Source organism: Amblyomma americanum, chromosome 6 (assembly GCF_052857255.1).
Source record: "Amblyomma americanum isolate KBUSLIRL-KWMA chromosome 6, ASM5285725v1, whole genome shotgun sequence".
Taxonomy (NCBI): Eukaryota; Metazoa; Arthropoda; class Arachnida; order Ixodida; family Ixodidae; genus Amblyomma; species Amblyomma americanum.
Genome location: NC_135502.1, coordinates 53,058,821 through 53,079,564, shown reverse-complemented (window position 1 = coordinate 53,079,564; position 20,744 = coordinate 53,058,821). Strand labels below are relative to the sequence as shown.

At 45.4% G+C, this 20,744-nt stretch overlaps 1 protein-coding gene across 1 annotated transcript; it reads right to left on the bottom strand.

Moving 5' to 3' along the window:
• Positions 1–1,116: 1,116 nt before the first annotated feature.
• Positions 1,117–19,729, bottom strand: LOC144094708 (ammonium transporter Rh type B-like). Its single transcript, XM_077628625.1, has 8 exons — positions 19,549–19,729; positions 16,880–17,030; positions 14,728–14,872; positions 12,149–12,312; positions 11,523–11,660; positions 7,917–8,050; positions 6,529–6,698; positions 1,117–1,491 (listed from the first exon to the last, which is right to left on the bottom strand). The coding sequence occupies exons 1-8, from the start codon at positions 19,710–19,712 to the stop codon at positions 1,289–1,291; spliced, it is 1,269 nt and encodes a 422-aa protein (XP_077484751.1). The 5' UTR covers positions 19,713–19,729; the 3' UTR covers positions 1,117–1,288.
• Between the last annotated feature and the right edge of the window lie 1,015 nt (positions 19,730–20,744).

The window sequence follows — 20,744 nt, the reverse complement described above, 5'->3', positions numbered from 1 at the left end:
TGTCCTAGAAAAAATAAGACACTGGCGCTGCATAGAAGTTTCTTAACTTTTGTGTCGTGCTCTCAGTGGGAGTCTATGCGTCGAGACAGTTTGTTTCTCCCTCTAAAGTGTGGTGCAGCTGGTGTTGTGCACTTAATTGTTTGGCCATCTCCTTTTGGTTTTTTTTTTTCAAAGCGGTAAAACCCCCTTCCTGGTATCTGGCTGCTTAAAAGTCGACTAAGTGTACCTCTGCCTTTTCTTTATGCATCCAGTGGCCTTGGTCCTGAGGGGCCTTTGTTGGGCTTTCTTAAAGAAGTAGTTGACACTTTTCATTTCCTCACTGTTCGCTTTCCCCGGAGTACCTAGAAGGCCTTCCCAGAAGACGAACAATAAAAGTCCTCGTTGAGTCCTTTACAACTTGTACCGATCTACCGACCGTCTTACCTCGGCTTTCTCTACAACAGCGTTATACTAGCAGCGGATGCGTATTCAGTCGGCTGCAAAAAGAGCATTTTTTTTAACTTCACACGTCGACCACCTTACCAGTCAAAATACGGCTTCAAGCCAAGGGAGCGTTCGTAGCGTGGTCAGGGAATTGCCGTCTGTGTGAGTATGCCAGAGGTTATTCATCATTGCTTTGTGTTGTGTCGTGATGCTGAGTTCTTTTGGGACTTAACTCAACAGACTCTTCAAAAGTGCATTGAGATCGCGTCTATACTGTAAGATTTCTGCCTGTAATGGAAGACTCCTAGATTTTGTGTGACCTTTTGGTGTTCATAGGACTGTTCAGCCTGTGGAACAGCCGCGTGACGGTTCAACAGGCAGAATCACCGCGTTCAACGAAGTCTCTATTCGCTGAGCGGTGTAGTTTCGTGCTGTGGTATTTTCCGCGGAAGATCTACCTCCAGGCTGGTGGCCCATTCTTTATGCAAGTGAGTACCTCCCGGAATTTAGTTGTGCGGGCGGAGTCATAGCGTGGTGATGGCGTGGTGATGGCGTCAGAATGTATGATGAGTTCGCAGAATGCGACCCAGCTAAGTAAGGCTTAAGGAGAGTCGTGCTCTTTTTGTTCTTACGTGGAATATGCATTTGAAAAAGGCTACGGCGGTGGTCGGGTGGCTCAAGATTTTTTGAAACAAAACAATAAAGAGGAGCGCTTATGTGAAGGCGTTATTAGGCACATAGCAGCATCCGACTTCTTAATCCGGTCTTGTGTCACGTCTCCTAGCTTTAGCCTCCGCGTGTAATGCCTGCAGGTTGCCCCGACAGCTCCAACAGCCCGAACTAGCAGTTTCGAGTCTCCAGGCGCCTAGTGCTTGAGCCTCGAGTCGCGCATGATGTTCATGACGCGATTCTTGAATCGTATCTGGGGCCTCCTCGGCGGTGACGCTCTCCTTGGCTTCACTTCGACGAATGTGGGTGCATCGGGTCCGGCCACGTTCCAGGCGAGATTGTCGTCGAAGAGCTCCGCACTGTCCACTGGGTCGAAGCACTCGAGTCGAACCAGGAGTCCTGCAAAGAGGTTAAAAGAGAAAAGAAAAATGGCTCTGCTGCATGAACCCTAAAGTGCGCTCTGTCAGCTGTAGTAACTAGAACACATCGTCGACGAATAGGCAGTCTTGTCGCTAGTTACCGGCAACTAATTCAGCGTAACGTGCACCCCCCCCCCTCCTCCCCGTCATAAGTGTACTGCCCAAGGTGTTTGCTTGTGAGGCCTGCTGTATGCCTCGTTGTGCATCCTCAGCGACCATAACCTTTCGAAAGAGGTAAGGCTTCGCGTCCTCAATCCTGCTAGATGCGCCAGGCAGCCTCGCTGAACAGCTTAGAAGCAAACCCCTTGGGCTATATACTTTTGACGAGGGCTGTACATCAGCGCGGCGAAGCGGAAAGGCAGCGTGAAAGAACATTGGCTTTCAAAATGAAACCTTGCTGATCTTTAGAAATAAATTCTCAAATTTGTCGTCATAGGTAACGCCATCGACCCAGGAGGCTACAGAAAGCGCGATTTTAACTCAGCCGGACAAAGAGTTCTGAATTTCAACTCACCTGGTTTTCGGCTTCCCTAGTCTGAAATGCTTAGGAAAATCGTTATTTCGCTCAAACGCGAGCATAGCAAGCACGTTAGCTATGGTGCTCCTGGGTCAAGCTGCCCTTGCGTCATTAAAATCAAATCATCATCATAAAACTAACTCGTTCATTCTTCTTATAACAGTTCGCAGCTAATGCTTCTGTTCTGCAAGGAAATACACCTTCTGCACATCTGCTTTGTCATCGTGTTACGTAGCGAACCTTCAAATGGGACTTGAAAGTTTTGAAACCAGTTCACATATTCCGCACATTCGGAAAGTGTCCTTCGGACTCAAGCACACAGAAAAAGATTCTTCCAGTATAAATGAGAAAATCACTGTATCTAATAAACTTTAATTTTCGCATGAATCAGATGCCAAGTGCCTGACGAGTGATGTTGGTGACCTCGTCCGCCCTACGCATAAAAGTTTTACAGGTGCGTTACACTGCTTCCACGACGCCCTGCGTTAACTGCTCTTTAGAATCCGTAAAACAGGTACACAAATAAAAAAGCAATCTTGCAGCTGTTTGTCAGTGCAGCCCATTTGCTGTGATATACCACGCGTTTCAGGGAAGACCACCACTAATTTAAAAAAAAACATGCTTTTTGAGGTATGAAGGCGGCTTCTGGGGCACAATAATACCCGCGCTGTCGGACATCAGAAAAGAGGCGAATAATGTTAGCTAGTTAGCCGCTTCACTAATGTCTGACAATAAACTGTTAGAGTTATACGCCTGGTTGCCATTAAAATATGTATCGGGTGGTAGTAATATCGGTATCAATTTTTAGAATTTCGGTAACGCGATTACCCCCGACACTGTAGCTCTACAGCAGTTTTCCTATTTCACTAGCTACGTGCACTGGAGCAGTGTCTTGGCCTGCATGCATAGCCAAAGTTTCCTGAGCCACAGCACTGATCAGTAATCACGTTTTATAAATTCTAAAAACTGATAAGAATATTTTTAACCAAGGCTTAATAATAATAATTGGTTTTTAGGGGGAAAGGAAATGACACAGTATCTGTCTCATATATCTTTGGACACCTGAACCACGCCGTAAGGGAAGGGATAAAGGAGGGAGTGAAAGAAGAAAGGAATAAAGAGGTGCCGTAGTGGAGGGCTCCGGAATAATTTCGACCACCTGGGGTTCTTTAACGTGCACTGACATCACACAGCACACGGGCGCCTTAGCGTTTTTCCTCCATAAAAACGCAGCCGCCGCGGTCGGGTTCGAACCCGGGAACACCGGATAAGTAGTTCCCGGGTTCGAACCCGACCGCGGCGGCTGCGTTATTCAAACCTGTTTCTTAAATGTGGTAGTTAAAAAGTTAGTGATAACTAGTTAACTTCATTCACCTGTTTTCTGATGTCCACCGACAGTGGTATTATTATGCCGCAGAAGCCGTCGTCGTAACCCAGAAAGCTTATTTAAAAAAAAAATTACTGGCGGCTTTCCCTGAAACACATGGTATGCGTACAAAGGAAAATATTTTCGCAAAATATTATGTTAAGCAGTTTCTTTCATTAGCGGTTTTCGAGAACAACGTATTTTTGGCGAGAATACTTCCTTTGAGAACAGTGCACGTTAAATATACCCATATGGTCGGTTATTGTTCGGATAGGATAGGATAGGATAGGATAGGATAGGATAGGATAGGATAGGATAGGATAGGATAGGATAGGATAGGATAGGATAGGATAGGATAGGACAGGACAGGACAGGATAGGATAGGATAAACTTTATTCCTCTAATTTCTATACACTTAAGAGTTCAGAAGTCGTCTTCATCTTGCGATGTCTTCGCCCTCTTCAGCGAGTGGCGCCCCTATTCCAGGGCCCCATTGGATCTGGCAGCTTTCACAGCATGTTGTACCAGCCTTCGTTGGAAGGCTGGATTGTGGCTGGAAAGCGCTTCCTCCCACTGCTCCCGACGCGGTTCTTTCCGATTATGGAAACTATAATTGTCCTTGCACTCCCGCGTTGTGCGATGCACCGTGGGTCTGCCTCCGCATTTGGGGCACGTGTCCCTGTACTGCGTTGGATACATCTTGTTTAGTATGAAAAGATTAGCTAGGGTTTCAGTTTGGAGCCTCCTCCATATGACCGCCTCTTCCTGAGTCAGGCTAGAGTGCGGTTCCGGATATCTTTTCCTTATCCCCATCGGAAGTCCTTACTGGCGCCACCTTCCTCATACGGAAGTCCTCCGCTATGGCGTCACTTTCTTTTTTTCTTCGTTCACTCCCACTCCCGTCTTCCTCCTTCCCCTCCCGGCGCGTTCCACCGCAAAGTGAGGACGTTACTGCGCCCTTTCATTTCCTCAAAATCAATTTTCTTATTTACTATAGTCACGCCTTTACGCGAACAATACTATACTCCGCAAGAGCTTTTGTAGGCGATGTAGCAAAATTCAGGCTACAGTGTGCTAGAATATTCATTTACTTAGATAGCCGAAACACGCCCCCTTCCTACAGCGCGAAATAAAATCTCCTGTTGAAGATTTTCTCTGAAAACAAAGTATATCGACCATACTCATTATTTAATGCATTTTTCTAAAATAACTCCAATTTTCAGCGTCAGAGAGCCACGGCAAAAAATGTTTCTTATTTGTACAACGTTGTTTCTAGGCACGCCCTGTTACAAGAAGCTCCCACAGATGGCGCCAGTGAGCTGGGAAAGTTTTCAGATACCTGTACATAAGGAATGTTGACATGAAATGGAGAAAGCGAACTAGAGAAGTGACAAGCAAATATCTGGACAGTAGTAGTGGAGCAAATCAGCAATTACCGGTTAAGAAAAAGGTTAAAGAAACAAAGAGAGGTATGAGGAAAACAGGGATGCTGACGAAATCGGCACTGAGAACATACAGGATATTTAAGCAGGAAATTGCCAAAGAGAATATCTATGATAATTGTAGGGGAAGCTCTTTGCTGTTAGAGGCCAGGACGGGAGTTCTGCGGACGAAGACATATAGAGTCGGGTACCACGAGATAGACACGTTGAGTGTTTGTTAAGGAGAGGAGTAAAAGACGGCTGAACACTTGATACTTTTCTGTAAAGGGCTTCACCCTACAGTGGAAAGCAGCGGGGCTGATTTATCCAAGGCATTGGGGTTTAAGGACAGTGAAGGGAAAGTAGATTTTAAGCGGGCAGAAGTAACCAAGCGAAGGTTATCTGATTGGTGGCTAAAATCAAGACAAGAATGAAATTTCACAAGTCATGGCTAGGTAGCTTGAACCATGCACCGCCCGATTTAAAGGGTCCGTCCGTCCGTCCGTCCGTCCGTCCGTCCGTCCGTCCGTCCGTCCATCCATCCATCCATCCATCCATCCATCCATCCATCCATCCATCCATCCATCCATCCATCCATCCATCCATCCATCCATCCATCCATTCAATCCAATCCAATCCAATCCAATCCCGTCCATCCCTCCGTCCGTCCGTCCGTCCGTCCATCCATCCATCCATCCATCCATCCATCCATCCATCCATCCATCCATCCATCCATCCATCCATCCATCCATCCATCCATCCATCCATCCATCCATCCATCCATCCATCCATTCAATCCAATCCAATCCCGTCCGTCCGTCCGTCCGTCCGTCCGTCCGTCCGTCCGTCCATCCATCCATCCATCCATCCATCCATCCATCCATCCATCCATCCATCCATCCATCCACCCAAACAAATCCAATCCAATCCAATCCCGTCCGTCCGTCCGTCCGTCCGTCCGTCCGTCCATCCATCCATCCATCCATCCATCCATCCATCCATCCATCCATCCATCCATCCATCCATCCATCCATCCATCCATCCATCCATCCATCCATCCATCCATCCATCCATCCATCCATCCACCCACCCATGGAGCGACGCTACCACGCAACAAAGAACGCGCCAGGCGGCAAGGTGCAGTTACGCACGCTCCGCTCTTGTATCATTCGCTGAATTTCTACTAAAAGATGTCGCCGAGTATACTCAGTCCAGCAAGGGGGGGGGGGGGGGGCGGAATGCTGCAGGAAACTGATGGAGGGACGAATTATATCGAAGAGCATCGAAACAAAATTGCCTGAAACGAATCCGTCGCTTTTGGCAAAGAAGACTACGCTTCGATATTTTCGCTTGTTTCAGCAGCATACTACTGTGCCCACTACTTCGCTGCTTTTGAACATCGACAGAAATTAATTGGTTTTGGAAGTGCCGTTTAGAAGTTTTGCGTCTTTTCCAATTCGGTATATAGCACTGTACAAAAACTTCAGCAGTGCGACACATCCATCACGTGAGCACCACCGGCGCGATCGCGTTCCTGACACATCAGCTTCCATATTTATCTCAGCTGCTCTAGGCATGATATCTGCCCCTGCGAAGGCATGCTGCCTCAACATATCTATCATACGTCCGTTACATAATAGCAAGTATCGAATACAGCGAGCGAAATCTATACAGAAGTGTGCTAGTCTATGGATCATCTGTAAAAGCAGGTACCTGTGGCTACACCCCCGGATATGGCGATGGCCAATGTGGTGAGCAGGGCCCACAGCTGGTAGGCGGCTTGTTTCCCGGCGGATCGGCCAAGCCCGGAAGTGACGTTGAAGCCGCCTCGCACGTCGGTCGAGTTCAACTCTGCCGCTCTCGCCGGATAAATGGAGAACAGGCTGGAACCATGAACACGACACAGTTTCATGAGCGGGTATATCAGATGCACTTGCAACGTAGATCACGATACTCCGATCCTGCGTTCATATGCAGGGGAGCACGTTGCGGTTTGTCTGCCTTTTCGAGCACTTTTTGCTCCGCAGATAAGAGCATTAACATTGTTCCTGCAGGCCTATTCGGTATGCCGTTTCGTTCGGGAATTACAACGAGCATGCTGGATTCGTGCTGATGCGTACAAGAAGTAAAGGCTTAAGACGGGGCTCTGGATTTGAAAATCGAGTACTTTTTAGTCCACCTCAGCTGTACGGTAAGTCAAGGTATTATGCGACTTAATCACATTTCATAAATTTTCAGTGCCAGTTCTGCACGGAACGTGATCATAGTCGACTCATTCGAAGGTGTGAAACAGCTCGGTATAAAAAGGATACAGGGAACACAGCTTCGAGCTATCTCGCATTGACAACGAATATATAGCAAAGAAAGCGTCCTTGATACTCCCCATTCTGGTTCCAACCAGCTGGCATCTATAAGATTCAGAATTTTGTGATATCCATTTTTTTTTAACTTCGAAATACTTTGCCCAAATCATGGTTCTCTCAGTGAATATAACTTAGATTTGTCATCTCGTTTCTTATGAAAGAGCAAAGGTAAACAAGGCTCTGTTCTTATCAACATGTCCATTTAGTTGTGCCTCAAGGCTCGATATGATGTTCACTGCCGCCTTTAATCTCCACTGGTGACCTCCCGCATTACTTACTATCAACCACCTGTTTAAAGTATCAAAGTGTATTACTGGGCGAGTCGGTGACACAACATTTTGACAAAAAACAGCGCAGAAAGTCGAGAAGCAGAAGGAGCAGAAGGAGGAGCAGCACCCCGTATAAGATTGCCACCATTTGAAAAATACAGCCATTTGTCAGTCTGCATGCCATACGGTTAAAAGCTGGCCGATAACATTTGGTCTTGGAGTAAGTGCGTGAATGCTAACTTGAACGCTTAAGTGAGTTTTCGTTGTTGTTTTTTATGCTATAGCATAAGAACCTTATTGGGACGAAAAGCCGGCGGTGTCACACATTTTCCACATGGCAATATGATTGCTTTGTATAGTATGTGTGGTCGTGTGTGGCACCTCACGAGGTTATTGTGTTGCCGCATTGTCACAGCTATTGGCAATTCGGTATCTTCCAAGTTTCTGTTCTCGTTAAAAGCGCACTCACCTGTAGCCGTGAGATTGGTGGGATACGGTGGCAGCCACGATAATGCTGCTGACTCCGGCGAGCAGTCCCGGCATGCCGTGCAGGTTGTGCACACCGCACGTGTCGTGCACGCTACATCGACGGGACAGGAAGGGCTGCGGCGGGACAGGGGCAAGGAATGGCATCGTGTACTGCACTGAAGCAGCCCTCTCGTTGTCACCGTCACACAGAACTAAAGTCTCATTCCCAGTCCAACCATTTATAAATGTGCGAGCTCGCCAGCCACCACTGCTCACTAAGAAAGTAAAATAGCGCCTCAGGAGCAACCTGCGGATAGGCTTGTAATTAATAATGGTAAAGTAGATAAACTAATTCAGTCGTTCGACTGCAATTCGCTCTTACAGCACAATCACTTAGATGCTTGTGAACTCCTTGCTGAGCAATTAAAATCAATTTATAACGATTCAAAAACTACGATCAGGACGAAACGTAGAAATAAGGCAAGTCCTTGGATAAACAAAGAAATCATTGAATTATCCTATATTAAAGTAAACTTTTAAGAAGGTGCAATGCAATGACCACCCGTATGACATTGCACTAAGGAAGAATTCAGTCAGCTGCGGAATAATATCACAGCGAAAATATGACTGGCGAAAAAACAGTACCAACTAAATCAATTTTCGGCATGCAGTAAGGATGTAAAAAACAAACAAACATGGAACTTAGTGCAGAACGCTATAGGAAAACCGCCCAAGAAAAACATTGATGATGTCTTAGAACAAGCATTTCCAGATGAAAACGACGTAGACTTGGCCACCGAATTCAATAAGCGTTCTGTAGAATCTGTTTCGTTGTTGTGTAAACAAGGAACGTCAATGAGGAAAGTTCCTGCTGCTACTTCGAACATCCATTCAGCTTACATGCCTGTTGTTACTCAGCTAGAATACGGGACGTATTGAAAACAATGTCAATCACAAAATCGCCACGGTATGATGGTGTTAGGATGAGGGATCTCATAGTGCATTTTGATATATTTACAACCATATTACTTTATATTATCAACGGAACTTTCACAACCGGACACATTCATAAGTACATGAAAATAAGTTTAATAGGACCATTGCACAAAAAAGGCCCGAAAACAGCTTTTAATAATTACAGGCCAATTGCGATCTTGTCCGCCATCGCTTGTGTCATGGATAAAATTGTACATGCCAGCATGACGTCCTTGTGCGATAAGTACCGTCTACTAAATGCCGCCCAGTATGGTTTCCGCAAAGGAAAAAGTACCATAAGCCTACTAGAAGATTTTCATGATTTAATCTGTAAAGAAATATATAAAAATAACATTGTCCTCACACTTTTTATTTATTTGCAAAAAGCGTTTGATACTATTAACCACAATTTATTATTAGCTAAACTCGATCATTTTGCTTTCAGAGGTCTTTACATGTCGTTTTTTTAAGAGCTATTTTACTGATCGAGAACAGTGTGTTCGAATAGGCGAATCATATAGTACAATGTTACACGTTTCAACGGGTGTTCCAAAGGGCTCAGTTTTAGAACCATTATTATTTAATATTTACGTCAGTGACATGACCGATCTTCCTTTAAACTCGCATATTTTTTTTTATATGAAGATGACCCTGCTCTGGTGATACCAAGTGAAACCTGTGAAGAAGCATCCGGCAGGATGCAACGGGATGTTCATTTTTTGATAGAATGGCTCAACGCTAATCAGATTTATACTAATACCTCAAAAACCTGCCTTCTTTACTTTCATAGCCCATACAAGCAACTTCGAACATGCTCTAATATATATCTTCGTGATAGGAACTGTACATGCTGCACATGCCCATCTTTGGAGCATAAATCGAGCTTCAAGTATCTTGGCATAACATTTGACGAAACTCTGTCATGGAACTTTCATATTCAAGAGCTAGCCAAACGTTTGCGCCTGGTGTGTGTTTATATGTATGCCCTACGATCTATTTGCGATGTGTCGGTTAGAAAAATGGTTTATAAATGGTTAGGAGAGTCCATATTGCGATATGAAATAACAATTTACGGCGCCGCATCATTATATAAACTAAACTTACTAAGCCGCATACTGTACAGAATTGCAACTAATCTCACCTACGGAATCAACTATCATGATTAAGCAGTAATAGCTAGCATGGAACATTTTGAGACGCTACCTGTACACAAGCAATTTATTTTTGACATATTGAACAAAAATGTCTTCCACAGCTCCTTTCAAATCGACAACATTAAAGTATGGCCTCTCCGTCAGTCGGAAAAATACGTCATACCACGCACCTTCACTAATTGTGGAAAAAAACCGCAATCATTATGTTTCTGATTACTTCAATAAGATACAAACCGCACGAGCATTAATTAATTAAAACAACTTAACAAGTTTCTTCGATCGTGGTTGAATAATAATACTGAGTGACAAATTTTTAATCTTTTTTTTTGCTATGTTCTCGGCGTTGTCATTTCGTGTATGGAAGTGATAACGGTGGAATACTTTCTTGTACTGCAAATTTCTTGTACATGTGTTCGCCTTGCATCGCGGAAGCAATTTCTGAGTCTGTATCTGGTTCGACCTCTTTTGTGGTTTTGTTTTTGTATCTTATTCACTGCTGCGTCATGTACTTCACACATCGGCTGCCCTGCTACACACACAAGCGATAACGCTTATGCTGGCTGGAGCATGTACTTACGAATTGAGCGCTGTCTGTCGGTGCCATCGGAGAACGCGACAATGCCAGATTATGAAATGCCCCCGACACACATGCACACGAAAACGGTACACAAATAAATAAAACACAAGGTGCATCGCAAGGTTACACAAACGTCATTCGTATGTGACCCACTGACAGCTTTCCCAAGCAATTGCGTTGCAAAACGAGACTCACGTTCTTATACTGGTCCTTCAACGCGAATCGTGCCGTCTTTACACTGACTGTACACTGACGGATATGGGCTTGAGGCACAACGGCGTTGTTCATGGTCATATATTGATTTCAGTCCCGAAAGTGGTAAGGAAAGTATCTGAAGGTATGTTAAGTTGCAAAAAATAGGCGGCACTCATCTTTTTTTTTTCGGAACGGAAGCATTCATAGGCGACATGGGGCTGTTGCCATAAAACTCGTGACACCGCATATTACATATTTGTTCCCTATCACTCTGCTTAACAGTTACATGGAATTAGTTATACTTGTTGGGGGGCTAGTTGGTGCATGTTTCCAGAAGAGGGTTGTAGCGCCGGAAAGGACAATACCTGCCCCGTCTCGCTTGCTATGTGTTGTCCTTTTCGGCGCTACAACCATTTTATGGATACATGGCATTAGAATAATCTAGCTCTAAACGTGTCTTCGCAAAACTCAAGGCTTCTTCATTCGGGCCCAGTGATATTTAGCCTAACCATGACGTTAACCCTGACTCATTGCCTCACTTCCCCTTCCGTTTTCTCAGCGTTTTATAAAACAACGAAACAAGCAGCACTCATTACGATAAGAATTGCTGTAGTGGAGAAGGACAGCAAGAATGGATTATCGAAATTCCTGGATTCATCGAAATAGGTGAAGCTGATGGACCGCGCACTGCAGGCGTCGAGCTCACCGTGAAGAACTTGTATCCCAAGACTGAGATTCCTCCGGCTACGCTTCCGACAATGATGGCGCTATGAGGCTCAGCCAAGATGCTTGCTGTGCTGCCGATGGCAACACCTCCAGCAAGTGTCGAGTTTTGAATGTGCACCTGTAAATAAAGCCAGTAGAAAGCTGAAAGCAATGCTTGTATTAACCTTGGTGACGTCAAGCATTATGTTTGAACATTACAGGAGTACGCAATGGGAATCGTAACCAGTTTACTGATGAGCTCAAACACGGAAAGCCGAAGTCAAACATGGCGCTGTCGCACTGGATCGCAGAATGTAATCGTCTGAAATTTATTTTTAACTTCATTATGATTGCGTAAGTTGCAGTCAATTTATTCAGAGAGTACGCACCTTAGAACACACTGAAGTGTTCACCCTATGCTCTGAGTTTTAATCTGTTACTTATTACTGGTACCTGTTACATGGTAGCAAGCAAGCCTATCATAGCGACGAGCGTTACCGAGTTACCCAACAGCCACCGCTCGAGCAACCAGGGGCAACGCAAAACATTATGCATGTCCAAACCTACACACATCTCAGCAACGGATCCTGGAATCGCAATAGGAAAAATGAAGGCAGTGCAACCAACCATGTCGAGCCTTCCTCGAGCGTCAAGACACGACGATGCGGCGAAAGCAGTCAGGCAAGACGCCGTCAGAGCGAGGTAGGTGTTGATCACCGCCCGATGCTTCTCTGCTCCTTGGACCGTTGCAGCGTTGAAGCTCGGCCAGTACAGCCATAGGAAGAGTGTACCTGCATGGGTGCGGGTGTTCCATATGGTTCATAGACATACCCAGCAATTCTGGACGAAAACATTTTTCATCGAGGAATAGTTTATGAACGAAGCGTTTTAATATATTGTAAGATGTCACTATAACAATAAATGAAATGAAATAAAATATATCCGCAGATCTCTCCTTCGCAGGCTTGCATTTTTTTTGCTATTAATGGTTTTGCTACCGTCAGAAACGCCCCCCTTTGGTTTTCTATGGCAGTCTTCCCTACTCGATGACAGCGATGGAAAAACTTCAAAAGAAAGGTTTTGCTACGCATCGAAAGAATGGGCCATCATCTTCAATATTTCGATAACATTACCCTAAAGTATTTCAATATTTGAAATTTTTATCCAAGAATGCCATACTTCTGTAAAAACGTGGTGTCTTAGGAGAGGGGAAGCAGTATTGCAGATGCCATAGCAAGCCGCTGTATTTGGTCGCCGACAGCCTACTTTTGTCGCTACCTCTAACGATAAAAGCAACTACTTTCAGTCGTTACAGCGAAATCTTCTGGGCCAGTAAATTCATTCTGAATAAATCGAAACTAGTGAAGAGGCAAACAAAGGGTTTGGGTTCAAAAATAGCCTAACCTGCAGTGCAGTGCTTTGGAAACTCCACTGCGAAAAATATTCTAATGCTTTTAAAAACAGTTTGGTTCGCCGCCGTGTAGGTGTACTATTTGAAGCGTTCATCAAGACGCATTCAACCTCCATGAAGGCAAAGCGCAGTACGGTCACAGCCGACGCGCTGGATGTCATATTTAGAATGACAATAACTTCAACGTCACTAATACAGAAGCTAATGTGAGCACTTAAGTAGGCAAACTCTCTACTACTTGCTCATCTAAATGTCACTTCGAAATTGACTCCCTTATACGCTAGAAACTACATGAAATTGCTCCAGTCTCACGATAAGAGAGATCATGAATTAAAGCGACTTACAACACGCGCGATACAGCGCTGCATTTTACCCCATACTACCCGGTGATGCCAATCGTACAGGGAGGACGAATTCAGAATATGCGTTCAACTCTGACTGTAAACAAATTCCGTGTCACGATAAAACACCAAACTGAAAACGAACAGTACACCGCTAGTACTGGAGTAGTAGCTTTCGCAAGAACTGACGCCAAGACGCATATTGAGCCAGCACGAAGCCACCAAATCTAGTGATCTCTCTCATGATATTCGTGACCTTTGCACGAGAGCGCAGTGCAGTCTGAAACAAACAACAAGAATTTACAGGAACGCCCAATTACCTTATGTGTTGGCAACGCAATATCATTAGAAGCTGTTGATACTTTTACTGGAAGCTACGTCACATCCGGTCCGGTGCCGTAACTTCCCTCCAGCCAATGGGAATTATGGAGACTGGTGACGTCAGTTTCCTCCAACCAAAGGGCGAATTAAATGACCGGCGACCCATTTTTTTCCTGATGATGCTATCGAAAAGTTGCTTCATCCATTCAAACCTTGACGAGTTGGGTGACTGTCGTCGAAAAAAAAAACTGATTATTACGCTAGCCCCTTCAGGTTGTCCTTCAAGCAGCACACATTTCGCCCATGAGCTCACGGGGAATTCCTGGGACGGGGCTTCCCCTTTTCCCATTTATGCGCTTTACGCAACGAGGAAAACAGCGGCTTGTTTGCGTGGCAGCAACGCATCGCGTGTGTTGACCGTAATGGACTCTGAATAAAGCGACGCATGCAGGGAGCTTCCTGCTACACCTCTTCGGCCACGTTGAAGAGGAGGCGCCGTGTTGTGTTCTGTTGCGGTGTGTTTTATGGCATGTAAGTAGTAGCCAAGGCTCTCATGCGCCAAACCCAAAAGAGGAGGCGCCATGTTTGATTAACTCTGCGCACTTTAGGTTGCGGCCCCTCAAAATTCTAAAACTTATTTATAGGTTTACAAAGTACTGTGCACTACCGTCCGCTCTCCAACAGCTTACTTACATTTAGTTACTACTACCAGACACGAAACTAGCCGTATATCTAGATCCTGCTAACTGTAGTGATATTTATGGGAAGTAACCATAGAGTTCTTGAGTGGAATACACGTAGAACTTTACCTGATGAAACAAAATTAGCACAGAACTTCAAACTTATCTGTAAACGCTATTACTTGTCAAATAAAAAAAGTTTAACAGTACATCTGTCAACCTTGGTCGTGTTAAACATTTGCATCTCACGAAGAGTTCGAGTGGTTGACCTAGAGTTAATTTCTCATACTGTACCGGCTACTAGCTGCAAAATATTAATGCACGTTTCTTGAAGCTGTTCTAAAACTAATTTTATTGATTGATTTATTGATTTATTGATCGATCGATCAAAGTAGTCGATCAAATCGAGTGATCATAGTAGTTGCACTCAGTGTTACAAGCATTGCTACTGACCAATCATGGCGAAGACGTCAGAAGTGTACGATGAAGCCTCGCCGCGATGACCCACGTAGTCTTTTCGATGGACGACAAAGGCTAGCGCCAGACCAAAGTAGGCTCCGAATGTGTGTAAAAATATAGAGCCGCCCGGGTCAACAGCCTGGAAGAAGGAAAAAGGACCAACTCGTGCAAAAAGAAAAGCTATTGCAAATGGCCCCGTATGATCTACTCATAGGCCTAGGCGCGTTTATACGGCAATGTTCTGAAAACTTTCGAAAGATCACCATACAGCTGCAGCTGCGTCAGACTGACTTATTTACGTTTGACCTTTCCCCGCCAATTTTTTTTTTCTCATTTACTGCCGTCAGGTTTCAAAAGGCATTCTAACAGCCTTTTTTTTTTCTAATTTTCGAGCTTCGCTCACTCTTCCTTCAGTACAAGTCCACCTTTTTTCATATTTGAAATATATACTTTTTACTGCAGCAGCTGCTCTAACTGCAATTTGTAGCATTGCTTTTGTTTATTACTAACAATAGGTTAACAGTACTCAGCTCAGCGGCCTCCATTCGTACAGCGGCCTCCATTACCGAATTAATAAATATCTTTGTTCTATTCTGCGGCACCACTGATAGAGTTTAGAAACATATCAAGTAAATTTAATAAACCGGACGTCCTGCAGGCTTAATAAAATAAAATCCAAGACAATTTTTGTATGGTAGCTATGAAGTAAAACTTCAACTTTTCGTGGCTTGAAGAACGACAGGAAAGTTTTCTTTGTCTACTGGCGTCATTGAAGCATATTCTCAACCGTAAGTGATACCGAATGCTAAGTAATAGCACAGATTGCAACAGTTATCGATATGAAGAGCAATCTAAGTAATGTGTCATTGTCCCTTCCAACTTATGAATTCGAAAATTCTGCAGTCATGCATTTGGCCAGAGAACTCGTTCTTTTCTCCCTCGCAAACCTCGATGTCTGGTTACCCCTGTGCAACGCGAGGTTCAGCAACAGCTATTTGCAGTCGTGATCGGTGTTATTATTATTTTTTTTATCTGTGGTAGAGTGCGCCTAACTTCACTGTGCTGTCACTCGAGATGTCACTTTGTCTGGACCACTCAGCTTAAAGCGTTGCTATGACGTCACGCGTGATGTCACAGCATTCTTACCAATTAACGTGGCAAGCGTTATGCCAGCGTCGCAGAACAACGAAGCGCACCTTCAAAAGCTGCCGCTATAAAAGCAAAGAAAAGGTGGCGCTATTTGATGGTGATCAGCGCATGACACGCCAAATTTTTTCAGGTGTTGAATACGGAATGGCAGCGCCCAGCAAAGAAGCTGTGAGTGTCTACTTTCTACGTGCGAGCACGACTGCTGTACCCTGCCTCAGTTAAGAGTTCCGTTTTCCCCACGCGTTGTAATGTCATCATCAGCCCTTTCTACTTGTAAGCGGCAACAGCATGCTGGAAGTAAACATTCCACGCTGAGCTGCCCTCTGTACCCCTTCGTTTCTGTCCGTCAGAATGCCGGACATCATAGGATGGCGACAAGCATGGGAGTCCAAGCAATAATTAACTTTTTTTGCGACTCGAAAACAAATCATACTCTGTTAAAGTATACAACACAGAAATCCTCACAAGACTCCTTTGTCGTTTCTACTTTGGGCTGTGGAACCTATCGACCTTGGGACTAGTTACGCAAAACTGCGTGCACTCCTGATCGTTCCCTGACTTATCCGCGCCTCCTGGTTTACTGGCAGAAAGGGAGGATTGTTGGGCCAGTTGGTTCATGATTCAAGACTGAAAAAGGCGCGAAAAACGGGACAAGGTCAAGGTGTGTTGCTTCTCTCTATCTTGTACCGTTTTTCGCGCCGTTTTCAGTCTTGAACTGGCAGAATAACACGCTCAGAAAACGTGCAGAAACAGCAAGGCTACTGCTAGTGACTCATAACAGCAACCCCTCTTTAAGAAGACGACGCGATGGCATTGCTAAGATGGCACACGCGAAACAGCGGCTGCTGAAGATAGCTATCTGCAACTTGAATATTTACGTTCGCATATGCACTTGCAATGAAGAGTGCCGTGAGATTGATATAGGAATCGATATTTCAATTACGATTGCTACAAATAACTCAGAAGCAGCACAAAAAGAAGTTAGACAGAACTTTACCTGCAGCACCTCTACGCCTAGGTACTCGTTGCCTGCCCCCAGCGCGGTCTCTACGAGACCCATGACAGCATTCTGGATGATGCTCGTCTTTCCCAACAGCGCACCCAGGGAGATGAGGTAAGTGACAGCCGAGAACTCGGCACCCAGAAGGCTTGTAAGAAAAAAACAAATTGTTTTGATGAAGGTTAGGGCCCTCTTTTGTCGCCGCTAGACGATAAGCAAGGTAGTTAAATCCCTCCACTAGCATGCTAGGCAGCGTACTGCCGATCGTTTTGACCGAATAAAAAAAAGCATGTGAAACGAATTTCAAAGTTAAGTCGTATACACCCAAAGTGAGATGATGCGCAACTGTGCAATTGTAGAGCAACAAAGACCAAGCCAAGCCACTAATTCATTAACAGTTTTCTTTTTTTCAGTTATTTCACAGATTATCCTGTCATCGTGGAGGTAATTAAGCGGCCTAATTGCAGCGAAAGAATTTATTGCTTAAATTTCATTCGAAAATGGCATGCCTAATTAAGTCTGACGACTAAAGTACCTAATGTATAGTCATCGCTGTTGACATATTGCAAACATTCAGCAAACATACTGAGTTCGGCAAAAAAAAAAAAGCTCGCCTTGTTCCGTTTTGAATAAAATGAATGAAAAAATTCAGCGGGGAAGGGGGGGGGGCACTTAGTTGACATAATGTGCGGTGAGGCGAAAGCCTATAGCGCTGTGTTGCTGCTTGTGTCACTCATGTGTGGTCAAGGTGGTGATTAAGTACCCATTTGTTTGTGAATCTTAAATACTGGAGACGCTGGAGGGCGTTTGGAAAGCATCCGTCTGATTCGACGCCTTTCCGCAAACACTCTGCAGCGTCCTAGACAAGGGGAACTGCATATTCGTTGGCAATAAATAAGTAGCGTTTTCCTGCATGCTGACCTTAAGGGTCGCCCGTACCTGCGATGTATCAGGCGCGGCTCTTAATTTAGAGAAATCCAAAGGCTTTTGGTTGGGTCATTGGGGAACTAGGCCAAGCCAGTTCGGTGGTATATGCTGGAACTGTAGCCCTCTTGAGTACCTAGGCGTTCCGCTGCACCAAGTTCGCAACAGTACAGCCTACTGGGATTCACAAACTGTAACTCTACGGCGGCAAACACAGGCTTGGATGGGTAGGGAACTCTCAGTGTTTGCGAGGGCACAGGTCTGTAACATTTTTTTGTTTGCAAAGCTCGCGTATGTCCTTCAAGTCCTGCATTGTGCGAGGAGGAAGGGGCAAGCAATACATAGATTATTTGCAGCATTCGTTTGGCGCTCTCAATGGGAGCCGATGAGGCGTGACAACTTGTTCCTTCCCTTAGAGGGTGGTGGAGTGGGCCTTGTTCACCTGTTCGTGCATCAACTCGTTTCCCGTTTTTTCTTTTTCAAATCGGCAAACGACCCGTTTCTGGTAGCTGTGCTCATTAGGCGGCTTAGTTTTCATTTGCCTTACTTATTCGCACCGACTGTGCAGGCTCGTGAGGGGACTTTATGGGGATTTCTTAAGGAGGTTGCTGACACTTTCAATTTTCTCACTGTGCGCTTCTCTTTAGATTACCTGTATAGCCTTCCGAGAAAGCAGATGACCCAGGCTCTCACTGAGTCTTTGTTCCCTACACCATTGTATCGGCAGCCTTATTTGGGGTCTTTGGACATCAGTGTTCTAAAGCGTGTTAGGCGGATGTGCATTCAGGCAGCCGCTAAAACGTTCTTTTTCAAACTACACACAGCGACGCTGCCTGTCAAGACATTTCTTAATGACAAGGGGATGTTTGTACCCTGGAATGTGAATTGTCGTCTGTGTAACGTGCCTGAGACAATTGATCATTGCTTCATCCTGTGCCGTGATGCCATGTTCTTTTGGGACATACTACAACGAACTCTTAAGAAGGACATTGAAATTACACCATACACTATTAGATTTCTGCCTGTTGACAAAAACTCTGTTGTGCCTTATGACGTGTTTGTGTTGATGGGACTATTCAGTCTTTGGAAAAGCCGTATGATGGACAGACATGCCGAGCCACCAAGATCGTCCAAATCTGTGTTTCGGGAACAGTGTGCGTTGGTGAGGAGTGTATATGCTGCTCGCGACGAACCTCCAAGCTGGCTGCCGTGCCTAGATGCTTGTGTGTGCCTCCCTGAATTTTGATGTTTTGATGGGGATGCAGTGGTGAGTTAGGGCTATGGGGGGCTCATATTAAGCAGCCCGGTAACTTGAGACGCGAACTAGTCTGATTGAAGTTTCCTCCTTTCTACAGAAGTTCTTCCATGCAATAAAGAAAAAATAAATAAGTAGCGTAGTCGTTAGCACTCTCGGCTTCGGAACGGGAGGATAGTGGTTCGAATCCTATTGAGCACAAAATTTTTTTTTCTTATCGAGTTGCTGGATGTTGCTGAAGAGCGTAACGGACGGACGGATGGGCACCGCGAGTACGAGCCATTAAAGGCTTTCGCCTTAAAATAGCTGTTTCATGTCGACCACCATGCGGCAAGGTAGCACTAGATTTCAGCCTAGCCCAGTGTTGGCGCTCTAAAACGAGATAGCCGGGGAACAATGAGACAGGAATTAAAAGAAGCAGGCGGGGAGAGCAACATCTACAGAGAACGACGGAAGGACTGCCGGAGACGTGGCCGCGGGGGCATACCTTTCCATGTCAAGCCATATCTTGGATCCCCGCACGCGCCATATTCCGCGCATGATGACCGCCCACTGGAACACGATGGCGCTCTGGAGCAGCGTGTTGCCCACGGCGCCGTAGCCGAAGCGGCGAAGAAAAGTCATCAGGTAGCCGAAGCCGACGTACACCATCACGTGCACGTCCTCGAACACTGCAGCCGCAGAAGGGACCAGGAAGCCGACGGAGAGTGACCAAAGACACGCAACAAAGACTGCGTTACTACTGCGCAGAACACTTAAAATGTCAGTTTCTGTTCCTAATACTTCAAGGGAAAAGAAATTAATGTCGACAACACGGTTTCACATCATAACAATTATTTTGGCGCACACATTCTATGGCGCACAGAGAAGAGCAAAGAGGAAGGGCATGGGAATTCAGGACACGTCAGAAAGCAACATACAACCGTGAGATCCCGGCAGGAACGTGAGTATTGACATTTTACTTTCCGGTCGTGCTTTACAATTGTCGCTGAAAGAAAAAGAAATCCCGGATGATCAATGCGATTCAAGCGTCAGGGTATGCGTTAGCATTAGAGTTCCCCGCAGACGGTGGCGGGTGGTGTGATCCAGTCCATCAATCACCTCGTGACTTGCCGTTCCTCTCTCCACACACTTGACCAAATGCAGCAATCAGTGTGTGCCACGTCGTAACCCCTCGCCACTCTCCCCACTCCTAGACTCTGTCTGGCCACCGAGGTTTCTTTGTCGCCATCCGTGTCGCCTCCCACTAACTCTCCCTCTCTTCACTTCCTCCCTGTCCTGCCCCTCTAGATTTTTCTTCCTCTCCACTTTGCTCCTCTTCCTCGAGGCTTCACAGCCAGACGCCAAAGCGGGACAATTTTTCCGCTAAGCGCCCAGGGAACAATCTTTTTTACTGTGAGTTTTCCTACTCTTGTGAACTCCTACGCTGGGGAGGGGGGGGGGGGGGGGGAGGGGGTACATGGGATTAGGATGACGACACGACACCAACGACTACGAAAACGCAAAACGGCACGAACTAGGCTGATACAGCCAGAGCTGTAAAAGAAAGAATACAGTGCCTTGAGTGTTTTGGTAGCCACGGCGATAACGTCAGCATAAACCACGTAGATAGCAAGAACTTACCAAACACTGCTAGTCTTCAAAACTGCGTTCGATAGGCACGTGTTCAAGTCCAGCCTTCTC